Source organism: Cuculus canorus, chromosome 11 (genome assembly GCF_017976375.1).
Source record: "Cuculus canorus isolate bCucCan1 chromosome 11, bCucCan1.pri, whole genome shotgun sequence".
Taxonomy (NCBI): domain Eukaryota; kingdom Metazoa; phylum Chordata; class Aves; order Cuculiformes; family Cuculidae; genus Cuculus; species Cuculus canorus.
In genome coordinates, this window is record NC_071411.1 from 7118524 (window position 1) to 7130820 (window position 12297).

At 53.7% G+C, this 12297-nt stretch overlaps 1 protein-coding gene across 2 annotated transcripts in view; it reads left to right on the forward strand.

Moving 5' to 3' along the window:
• The window catches only part of PLXNA1 (plexin A1), a 122429-nt gene that overhangs the window by 73008 nt on the left and 37124 nt on the right, over window positions 1-12297 (forward strand). For both annotated transcript variants that reach the window (XM_054076375.1, XM_054076374.1), the window contains exons 11-12: window positions 8458-8554; window positions 8921-9111. In XM_054076375.1, coding sequence (XP_053932350.1) covers window positions 8458-8554; window positions 8921-9111 — 288 coding nt within the window. The remainder of the gene's footprint in view (window positions 1-8457; window positions 8555-8920; window positions 9112-12297) is intronic.

The following is a 12297-nucleotide window of genomic DNA, read 5'->3' on the forward strand; positions in this document are numbered from 1 at the left end:
CAAGCAAACCCACCCAGGGTGTTAATAGCCCCCCTGGGAGCCACCATTGCTCAGTTTCCTCAGCTGCCCTGCTGGGCTCTGCCCTGGCCTGCCCAGACCCGCGTGGAGCTCACCCCTCCCTTCTCCCTCGTGTTTAATCCTTTTAAAATTTGTTTGCTGTCACTCACACTGTGAAAGCTCATTTGCAGCCTAACACCAGCACTGATCCCTTCTCCCTTGTCCTTCGGTGGCACAAGTGACATTTAGAGGCTGTTGAAGATGAGCTCTGGCTCCATCCCTCCTCCCGTGCTCCTGGGGCTGCGGGGCCTTTGGGCAGGAGGAGCATCCCCAGTTGCTGCCTTTGGCAGCAGTGCCAGGAGGGGGATGCTGTGCTGCCAGAGCTCTTTCTTGGTGACACGCAGTTTGCGAGGACCTGGAACACTCTCTGTGTTGAGCTGCTGGCTGGAAATGTTGTTGATGAGTGTATGCTTGGCCTGGAGGTGAATGCAGGCAGCAGCACAAAGTGCAAACTCTGGGGAGGTGCAGGACGAAAGTGGTGTCTGCAGGGCTCTGCTGAAAGAAGACGTTAGTGCGGTAGCTTAAGCAAAGATTTGTCGTCTTGCTGCTGCACTTGGGGAAGAGAAGCCGCCAGGCTCAGCACTGCTCAGCAGAGCTAGCTTGACTCCTGGTCCCTGGTGTTGGTCATGACTCTCACCAGGACTTGACCACATGGATCTGTCCCTGGACTCAGTCTTGCCTGTTGCCTGCATAGCTCGGTGTTTGTACTTTGAGGGGAATGTGATTAATGTGTGTATGAAGAGACAGTACTGTGGTGGAGGTCTCTTTGCTGGGATTTCATTGCTGCTGGTAGCCAAGCTTGGGTGCTTTGTCTCCATTGCAGACACATGGGAGGTTTCTTGGGGGCCAGCCAAGCCACTCTTGTCCCAGCAGGAGGTCCGTCACAACCTGCTTGGTTGTCTGAGGGCTGTTCTGCAATGTGCCTGTGCCTGGCCTCACTGCTGGAGTAGCTATAGTGGGAAATGGTCTGGAGGAACCATTGCTCTGTTGCAGTGGTGAAAGGGTGAGAGACACGTGGCTTCTATCCCAGAGAGAGATCCCAGCCTGCAGGGACCCCAGATGGGTGCAGAGCTGTGTCAGTAATTGGGAGCTGAAACTGGGTTGGCTTCAGGGAGGGGAGTGTGGAGGACGTGGGTGTTGGCTCACTGACCTTCATCCCTCATGGTGATTTGCTGTTCCCCAGCTTTCGGGGACACATTGTGAGCCCCTGCCTGGCCAGAGCCCCTGAACCAGCCCAGCCTTCTGCCAGGTCTCCTCTGCCTGCAGCTGGCAACTCAGCTCCCTCTTGCCCAGTCCTTTAGTGTGTGGTTTGGCTTAGTTCATTCAAAAGGCGTTTGGGACAGTGTGTGCTGCAGGTTAGTCCTTACAGAGAAACAATGCGGCTGCATGGTACCTGTAACCGCAGCCTGATGGCTCCTGTGGGGAGTCAGAGGAGAGCTGCTTGTGCTAGAGCAGAGCCTTTACCTAACGGAGGTAAGGCTCAGAGAGGGGGTCTGAATCATTTGGACTCATTTCTATTTGCTATGTTCTAATTTGCAAGGCAGGAGGGAGTTGCGGAAGCGAAAAGCACTGCCTGTGTTTTCTGAAAGGCATTGTGACTGTCAGCACTGGTGTCATGAGCTGCACAGCCCCTGCAGCTTTTGTCCAAAGGGGTGGGACAGCTGGAGGTGTACCTGACTGCCATCCAGTCCCCATGCAGAGCTGAGGCGACCAGCTCCTCCCTGGCTGACGGTGCTGGATGTTTTACCTGAAAATTGCCAAGAACGCCCAGAAAGCAAAGCAAATTGGCCAGAAAGTGTGTGGGAGGCATTGTGGGATGCATGGGCATGGGAGCAGTCTCCATGGGCTGCAGTCTCAGGCAGGAGACTTGGCTTTCAGGAGTGGATGTCTTCATAGAAGGAAGAAGAGAGTTTTGGTGTGAAAGAAGCTGTCTTGCTTTCAGGGTCTGCTTGCCTGCTTTAACATTTGAGAGCATTTAGCCAGGCTGCTTTATGGTATGGAGGATTCAGATTCACACCTGTGATTCTTGTCTCCTCCCCGACTGTTTTGCAGTCCATCTGACTGGTTGATAACACTTCAGGCTCCCACACAGTCACCCACCTATGACCTACTGCTGTTTTCCATTGCAATTCGTCCTTTGGATTAGGATTTTGGATCTTGCCTGCTGTGGGGGCCGCTGGTGAGTGGAGAAATAGGGAAGGGATGACATACTCCCAGCCAGCAAGTGAGGAATGGATGTCCTCTCCTCCGGAAGACATTTAAGCACATTTTGTTTCCAGGAGTTCAATGGGATCTAAACAAGAGGTTAATTACTCTGTGGAATTAGGGATGCTTTTCTGAATTGTGGGTGAATGGAAGGGATAATAAGTCAAGCCAGCTTAAAACTCTTTTGTCTTTTGTTTAGTTTTAGTGCTTGTCAAACTCCAATGACTGCTTAGCACTTAGAAGAAAGGACATCTTGGTTAAATATTCAACAGTCCATTCATTAAGGTTTGAGTGTCTGCTATAAACATAGTTTGAGACACCCAATAGATCTTCAGTAAAATCAAGGGAAATGGGACCTAGTGTTGCCCATGCATCCCAGGACAAAATCCAAGCAGAAAAAAACCCTTTCTGCCTCCTGAGTTTCATCTCTTTCTGCCCTTCGAAAGGAAAGTAATGCTAAAGGTTTTCCACATGCATTGTAAAGCAGCAAGAGGGAAAGACAAGCCTAACAAAGAAAACTAAATTCTTTACTAGTTAACTGGTTTTTTTTGTTGATTGACTGTTAATCTTCTGGAGGCAGACATTTCCAGGCTTGTTTCTTGCAGTAGAGGATAGAGAAATGATCACTTGTCTCATTGTGTGCAGGTATTGCCGCTGAGTTTCTTTTTCCAAACATCCCTGCCTTTGCCTGTTCTTTCCAATCTGCCATCCCTAATGGAGCTGATCTTTATAATTGCTGCAAAAAATAAACAATTTTGCCTTTGGAAAGTACCGCAGTCCTGAATTTGCACTACTGCTTGGCCTTTATTGATTTAGTCTTGCCCTTGGCAAAATGGTTACAGGTATTTGACGCTGCTAGGGATTTGGCTTTTTCTCTCCAGAATATTCCTCTTAAGTCTGAAATAGCCCCAGAGCTGCTCTATCACTTTAAATGTGAAAATAGGAAGAACTCCTGATCTTCTTTCCACGAGCATTTGAGTTTGTTGTCTCAGCACTTTAAATTAATCTTCATGCCTCAATTGTTTCCCTTTCCGTTTAACCAAAGTACTGTGTAGGGAGGAGCAGCTGTTTTACCTCCCTAATTTTCTTTTGGCTCCTTCCTCACTGATGCCCCTGTCACAGGGCGCCCACACTGCTCACCTGATTTGGTAGTAGCTCTGGAGTTCATTTCCCTCTGGCCAGTCTCGGGTCAGGTTGGTCACCCAGGAGTGGCTTATTCCCATGACAATGTGATGTGGGTGCACATCAAGCCAGGCTGGCAAGGTGGGCACACGAGTGGTACCCAGTGTGGATGCTGGGATGCTCAGCCCCAAGTGTGGATGCTGGGAAGACAGGCAAGACCTGGTAGATTCAAGTTTTCTGGGTGTTTTCTTATTGCGGCGGAGCCCGAGTGTTGCTCTGACATATTCCTAGGGTCTCGGGTTCTCACTTACACCCTGCCAGATTTTAGGCAGGAGGAATCCAGGCGAGGAAACTTGTGTGTGATGGGGGAGGAAAGGAGGAGATTTATATGAAGAGAGCAAAAGGAGATTCAGAATCAGAGGCCAAGCGTTACTGTCAAGTTGTGCTGTTGTGTGGATGACGGCATTTTACTAGGCCTAGTATGTATTTATAGAGTAAAATAAATCATACACACACGCCCTGTTCTGAGCACCGCACACCTCTGGTGTATGTATCTCTAATTAACCAGCTACGGAGAGGGAAACAGGATTGGAGCCTGCAACCTCAGCACCATTTGCCAACGAAGCTGTGCTCTCGTCCTAGCGGTGCCTACATTTATCTTTCCTGCAGCAGTGTTTAAAGTGAAAAGGGAGTATCAGGAGAGTTTGATAGGATCCAATTAAATTCCAGCAGATAAAATAATGATGAATTGCAGTTGAGCCCTGGCGAGACGCGATGTACATTACTGCCGTCCCCGTAGTGCAGGGAAGGAGTTGAGGTCATCAACTACAGAAAAATAGGACACAGCTGCAGCCCAAGCGCTCCTCCAGAAATGCAGCCCAGGGGATGGTGCATGTGGCAGGGAGGGGGATTGCAAGGGAAATTTGGATGTGAGGGTTTGCTCGAAGAGGGCAGAGGAGCAGCCTCTCCACTGCCTTCATTGGGGCTGGGTTGTGCAGATTGTGGCTGGAGTTTGATGGGTGCTCTGTGACAAGGGTCATCTTGCCTCGGCTGGGTGGGAAGGGCTAGTACCTTGGCTAGTTGGCATGGGGCTTGCGGGAGCATCCTGAAGTGCCCCCAGATTTTGAGTGCCCCTTTGCTGCTTGTGGCTCTGTCCCACGGGAGTGCAGCTCCCTGAAGGCAGCTTCTCGGAGTGCTGAATCCCTCAGCCCAAGGGGAGCTGGGCGACTCTCAGTGCCCATCACTGCTAGCTGATGAGTGAGCAGTAGGCTTGCTAAAACCAAATATGAGACCATCAGGGGAAGTGGCACCCACAGCTGGTGGGCATGCCCTGTGTGGGGATGAGGTAGGTGTGAGAACCGGAGGTGTGAGGTGTTGGCTGTTATTTGGGAAGATGTAAAATAACTGAGGTATATTTTGGGTGAAGACCCTCAAGAAATGCTTAGCAAGGAGTTCTCTTGTCTGAACTATGTCCCTACAGAAGGAGACCATGCTGGGAATAGCTGTATCCAGGTTTGTGGGGCTGGCCCATCCTCTGCCAGTCCTTCCACCCTGGCCTTGTGGAGTCTTCCAGAGAGGGATGGAAAGGCTGGCTGGGTTAGGTAAGGAGCCAAGCAGTTCACTTCTCTGTTGCTGACTCACCTGATGATATCTTTTCTCCCATCCCCTTCTGTGGACCATGCTGTGTGACGATGCTTCTTTTTTTGGGCACCGTTGGTTTGCTCTCGGGGCTGTGTCCGTCATTTTTTTTTTCCCAGAGCAAACGTCCTTTTCCCATAACTCAGCCTCGCGGCAGCTGCTGTACCACATCATCGTTCAGCACAGCCAGGTGGGTCCTGGGTGCCTCTGTAGAGCGCACGGTGGGTTGGTAGCAGGACTGCCTGGGCAGGAGCATCCCCCCTGCTCACACCTGCCCTGGCCTCCCCTCCCATGGCTCACCCCAGACCGCTGCCAGCCCCAGCCATTGATTAACTGGGAAGTTAATAACAGTTAAATGTTTAATGGATGTTTAGCACTGTGTTAGATAGAAGCAGGGAGGAGCTGGCATGATGGGACTTGCTGGCTGCCCGTGGGCTCTTGCCTGGATCCTATGGGATGGAGAGACTTGTAAGTGCACCCTGCTGGCTTGATCCATCACGGTTGTGGGGCTTTCAGGGCTGGAACAGGGCTGTTGTTTTGCTCAGCCACTGCATCCGGGCTGCCGCTGCCCCCGTGGCTGGGCTCTGAGGGTAGAGAGAGCACCTTCCTTCCCATGTTATGGCAAAAGCAGCTGCAGGGAGGCCTTTTGAAAGTGTCCTTCAAAGTAAGAGATGCTTTGGAAATAAGAGGGGGTGGATCTTGGCATCCCAGAAGGCTGAGCTCCTGCGGCTGTAGCTCCTGCCTGCATGCAACCAAGCTGCTGCTCCAGCTCCAGCACCCTACGGGGACCAGTAGCAGCATCCAAGCTGTGGATCTGCTGCCCATCTCTGCAGGGCAGGTGAGATGCTGGCGGTGGAAATGCAGATGCTGAAGACACACTTTTCGTTGATATCCATGTTCCCTTGGTGATCCCACAATGGGAACACCAGCTAGGGCCATAACTCTTGTTCCTGCCTGCTGCTTCCCTCAGCACAGTCCTGCGCTCACGGCTGCTCCGCTGCTCACCGCCATCCACTCCAGCTCCACGCTGTTGCAAATTCAGCATCCTCAACACAGTGTCCTTTCCTAGAGGGGCACCATCTCTTGTGCCCTGTTGCTGTCTTGGGACTGGTACATGAGGAGTTAATGCTCTCTCTCCCTCTCCCCCTATTCTTCTTCCTCTAACCCACCTTCCAGAAGAACTAATTTCCAAAAGCAGCCGGGGCAGAGATGCAAATAAGTGTTTTGGACAGCTGCAGGCTGGATGCCTTCCCAAGATGCCAGGGCCCCAAATGAGACATGTCAGAGTACAAATTGAAAATGCCAATTTCACTTACGCTGCCACGTGGCTCGTCACAGCTAAATTCTGCTCTGGCGCTGCTGCCGCCGCCCTTCCCAGCACACGCACCCTCTTGCTGCCAGGAGATGGTCTCCACTCACTGATGTGGATCTAGCTGGCTCCTCATCCTGTAGGATATGTCCTTGTGTGAGCGCAGGACAGAGGAAGCTGAGCTTATATGGACTTCCAGCCTGATTCTGGCTCCATCTTCCCAGACCTGGTGGTGGAGATGCTGCTGAGAGGCTCTGATTATAGATGGTATGTGGTGGAGATGTGGCTGAAGGTCCTCTGGGCAAACACCATGAGAGATGTTGTGTCTGAGAGGCTGTGTGGGAGGTGAACCAGGCTCTTCCTGGAGTGAGGAGATGGTGGTGGAGCTGTTGGGTGTACAAGAAAGAGTTGACTTTGCAGTTGAATGTCTCATGTCTTATAGCTGCTGTGTATGCTTGATCAGAGGCGGCCTTCCTTCCCTGCGTTTGGGTGGAGTGGCCCTAGGTTGAAATGTCGAGTGAGGGGTGCCTTTCCTTCCGCATGACACCATAGCCATGTCTCATATTGGGCATGTGCTCCATTTTGGGGCTCTGTCTGATGCTGGACTGTGTCTGGTGATACTGGGAGAGACGATGTGAGAGACTGAGCATGCAAGGGGCCAACTTTGATGGTGAGGCAAGAAGGACCCAAGCATCTCTTGCTTCCCACAGCCACCTGGGCACACTGCTGTCCTTCGTGGTCCATGTTCCTGCCTCCTGTGGAGGAGGTTGAGCAGAGCAGACCCACTTAGAGTGATCCCTGTTGCTGGTGAGGACAAATGTGCTGTGGGGCAGCAGCTGAGGCGGTGTGGGAGGAGGTGCTGAGGCCACCTACTCCAGGTACAGCAGCAGGGCTGCAAAAGGTGATGCTCAGGCTGGCTGGAGGTGGTGGCAGGGATGTGTTCAGCCCGCAGCCGGGTGAGCCACTGCCGGCGCATCCGCTGCTCCCTAACAAACTCCAGCAACCCATGAATCATTCATTTAATCTCTCCTGACACGCCTGTCATTTTCTCGGGCGAGGAGCGGGGAATCTCTTGCCGAAGGAGGTCATTAGCTGTCAGGGATGGTTCCGACTGCCTTCCTGCCTCCGTATCGATTAAACCTCTCTGCCTGCGTGCAGGAGCTGTGCAGGGAATATTGATGGGGCTGCCGGGGCCGGGGCTTGGATGTCGAGGCAGGGAAGAGTGGTTTGGGTGGAGAGGAGACACTGGCCAGGCTGGAAGGAACAATGGACGTGGGTACTTCTGTACAGCAGCAGGTGCTGCGGCCTGAGTTTGAGGTTCCCTGGAGCTGGGGGCCAGGATCCAGTGGTGTCACCTCCCTGCATGGGAGCTTGGGGGATCATGGTGGTGATGCTGGTCCTGAAGCAGTTGATGGCAGAGCACACCATAGGGCTGGGAGTTGGAGTCTGGGAGTGTGGTATGGTGTGAAGGTGTCATGGAGAGGAATGCTCTCCTAAGACCTTCCTGAGGGCTGGAATGGCACCAGGCTGGCTCCTGGCTCTGTCCCACCCATGACTGCATGGACACGGCTTTGTGGATGATGGGGCTCAAAAGCACCACAGGGGACATCCTCCCACTGGGTGTCAGGGGCAGCTCTACCAAATCCACTCCTGCCATGTGCCCAGCCTGTTCTCCTTGAGCTTCACTAGTGACAAGTGTGATCTCAGACATCTAACTGAGCATCCCTTGAGCAGGGATGACACACAGGAAGGCTTGGGTGCCTGATGGGGAGAGGTATGCATGTGCTGCGCTGCAGAGACACCATCTGTTTCTGCCTCTCCCAGCAGCAACAACTTCAGGCCTTTGGATTAATGGGTTTTGGGTCTATTTAGAAATCCTCTTTTTTGCTTTTGTCTTTTTTTGGCAGTCCAGCATACTGGTTTGCATGTGCTGTATCTGATGCTTTGATCAGTGGCTGTTCGATCTGTCTGTTCTGGCTAGTGAGTCTGAACGAGACCCTCATCCCTCTCCTCTGGGTTGATGGCAGACATCCACATGACTGGGTTGTACGCCTTTCCATGCCCCTCACTGGGGTGTTTCACCTCACCGATTAGTGAGCTCTGCCTCCTTCTGTCCCCTCCTGCAGTATTTCTATGAAGGGAATGACATCAGCGACCTGCCAGTCAACTTGTCTGTGGTCTGGAATGGGAACTTCGTCATTGACAACCCCCAGAACATCCAAGGTGAGTGAGGGATGAGTGAGGGATGGGACAGGGGTAGGAAAACAGCCTGGTGTCCCTCCTGGGATCAAGTCAAGCCTTTCCCTGGCTCTGACCACAGTTTGCAAGGTGCCTTGGGGTGGGAGTAATGATCTGGCCGCATCATTCAGATGGGTTTCTAAACAAGAGGCTTTTTTTGTCAGCTTTGGGAGAGAGCCCAAAGCCCTGCGTTGGCATTTGAGTCCAGGGTGCTGGTGCCTCCTGCCCATGGGATTTTGCTGGTGGCATGTGTGCAGTATTGGGGGCGAGAGTGGGTGCCCTTCTCCCAAAAGCCCCGTCCCCATAGTCTGAGGGGGCACACTGACCCCCTTGCTCCTCTTGCTGTTGCAGCCCACCTGTACAAGTGTTCAGCCCTGCGGGAGAGCTGTGGTTTGTGCCTCAAGGCCGACCCACGCTTCGAGTGCGGCTGGTGCGTGTTGGAGAGGCGCTGCTCGCTGCGGCAGCACTGCCTGGCCTACGAGAGCAGCTGGATGCATGCCAGCAGTGGAAACAGCCGCTGCACTGAACCCAAGATCACCAAGGTACACGGGGACGGATGGGTGATGGTGCCCCGTGCTGGGGGACTAAGTTGGAATTTGGGGATGAGGATGGAGGATGGGTCTGTCCAGTGGCTCCTCACAGCAGCCAAATCTACTTGATGTTTAGGGCTGAGCATCACTTGTCACCACTTTAATTTCCAAGGCTAAAACCCTCTCTCCACCACTCCCATGCACTGGGCTTTCTGGCCTGTCTCTGAGTTTCCCACCATTCCTGGATATGGCTGAAGGATCCTGGTAAAGCCGTGGCTCTAGATTGCTCCTCCTCTTGTTGCCATGCACGCCGGTAGTTCATCATCCTCCTTCCCTGACAGCTTTTATGACCTTCATTTAATAAGACTGCGTATATTAATGTTCACATGCCTGTCGGGCCAGGCTCCAAGCCCACGAGGAGGGACCGGTGGGTATTTCGGCTGGATACCTTCTGTTTACCTGCAGCTGGCTGGCTCTCGCTGGTGTTAATTACTGGATTCTTAGCACAGGATCTGATCTCTTTGGCTTTCAGCGTCTTATCTGATGAAAGCTGGAAATGAGAGTCATGCCTTCCCCAGCGCTGCCTTCCTCTCAGAGGATAGCAGTGCTGCAGAGTGCAGGGTGACAGCCACATGGGGAGAGAGAGGTGTCCTCTCCCCTGGCCGTGTCCCTGCTCGCAGAGAGCCCTGCCTGTGAGAAGTGCTGCCTGCAGGGTTGCTTAGTGGAGTGCTGGCAGGAGAAGAGATCCATTCCCTGCGGGACTTGTGTCAAGCCCCAGAGCCTGCATCCCTCCTGTGGGGAGGCAGGGATTCCCCTCCCCTATGGCTTCACACAATGTTTGGGCTGAGCTTCCCAAAGTTGGACTTGTAGGGGTGCTGAGGGCAGAGGTCATGGTGGCTGGGTCACACTGGAGGTAGCGCAGGGTGGCCTCACTGTAGGCTGTGCCTTATCCTCTTGTGCTCAAGTGGCAGAGCTGCAGGCATCCACACACACACTGCACACAGCAGCTCCCAGTGGCTGATGGTGTCCAGCCTTGGTAGCAGCTCTCCTGCCCTGAGTCATTGTACAATTTTACAGTAATTGCTGGTGCGGTGAAAATGGATCTGTTAGCAGATGGGCTTGACCTCGGTGCTGCTCTGCATTTATGCCCTGGGAACTGGCAGTCAGTGTCGATGCGCGTAGCTGTTAGTGTGTTGCTCCTCCAGTAGCCTGCCTGTTGCCTGCTGCTTCCCACAATTCTTGTCCCACACTCTGGGCTGAGGACAAGCTTGGAAATGGTCCAGAGCGCACCTTGGTGCAGAGAGGGCAGTGTGGGGTGGTGGGAGAAAAGAGGAATCTCCTGCAGTGAGTTTGGGAGGACCTGGAGCCTCCAGTCAGCCAGGTGCAGGCATCTTCACGGGTGGTGGGGCCGGGCTGGGAGATAACCGTGAGTGAAGAATCACCTGCCCATCGCTTAGTGGTAGGGACAAGTCCCCATCCAAACCTCTGCAGGATCCTGCCTGGTGCTGGCTGTGACCCGCAGAGCTATATCTCTCTCCCTGGGAAGGGGCAATCTCGGCCTCAGCACTGGCTGGCCCTGCTGCAGCTGCAGGACCCGGGAGCGAGCCCGCTTCTTATGCCCACAAGCCATTTGCTTGTTGATGTAAGAGAAGCCTGTGAAACCAATTAGCAGAAGAGCAGTGTTGGAGCTGAGAGTTTCGAATTGGAAGGAAGAAAGAGAAGCTTGGGGCAGCCCCCATTCTCCTCGCCAGCTCCCTCCTCCCACATGCCTTGTTTAGCTGTGACCTTCCTGTACTGGGCGGCCAATGATGTTGTTTCATTCCTGGGTTCGATTCTCCCTGAACGCGTGGCCCTTGTTGGCTTTGCTCTGGAGGAGGAGGAGGAATCTAATGTGCCGGAGCAGCTTTTAACACTCGTTTAGAAACACCAAACAAACAGCTGCTTCTTGCCAGCTGCCCCAGCAGAGCTTGATTTAGGGGGCAGACCCATCCTAATGCTGGCTGCAGCTGCCATAATGAGCCCCAGTCCCAGACTCGGGCAGGGGTTGAGCTGGGTTTAGGCGAACAACAGTTCTCCACAGCCCTGGAGGGTTTTGTTGCCCTGTATATTGTGATTTGTGGCTGCCTCAGCAGGAGCTGGGACCGCAGGCACCGATCTCAGCTCTGCCGCTGCCCCGGAACATGTCCTGCATGCAGGGGCTCCGGCTGCCCCTGTTTGAGCGCACTGAAGGGAATCAACCTTGTGTGAATCCAGAGGATGGTGGTTAACTCCAGAGAAGCAATCGCTGAAGTGTGGCTCTGCAGAAACGGCCCCCTGCTCTGTGCGGTCCATCAGGGCTGGGGATGTGGACAATGTCCAACTGCTGCATGTTTCCCACTGTCTGCTTGTCTGCCTTTCTTTGCTTGCGGGGGTGGCATCCAGGACTAACCCTATGGGAGGAGGAGGAGGAGGCTCCAGCTGGCTCGGACCCCAGGGTTGCAGCTGCCTAGATTTGCCAAGAATGCAAAGAGCTTGCACGTGCTTGGTTGCAGTGTGAGCATGTCCTTAGCATGAGCCTGTCCAGGCAGTAGGCTTAACGCTGGCAGAGATGCCTCCTGGTCCTAGAGGGACCTCTGCCAGCACTGCTGGAGTAGGAGAAGAGGAGGGCATCACCTGCAACAAAACCACCCCTTTTCCTGTGTCAGGACACACCTTCCTCCTAATCTGACTCAGCCTTGGTTACTCTCTCCCTTGCCTGCTGCCTGTGGCTGCCTTTTGTTCTGCTCCATCTCAGTGTCACTGGTGAAGCAGCCTCGTCCCTATCTGCAGTCCCAGCCAGGGCGCAGAGCCTCGCCATTCGTCCCAGTTCATGCTGCAGGTGGGCGCTGGGCCCTGAGGCCAGCAAGTGCTGCTGTGAAACTGCCTGTAATTGCCTGGCTGCAGGCAGTGATGGGCCTGTGCCTCTGTTCATCTCTCATCCCACCGCTGTCTGTCAGGCCACATCTGCCTGCTTTATTGGGCATCATCCTGGTAAATGAGGCGTGGCACTGGGGTGAGGTCCCCTTCCCAGCTGGCCCTGGCACAGCATTTGCTGGTGGAGAAAAACCCTTTCCCTCTGCCGGCCATGCGCCGGGTCCTGGTGGAGATGCTTTCCTCTTTGATGACATCTTGGATGTGGAGACCTTATCCCTGTGTATATGGGACCTGGCCAAAGGCCAG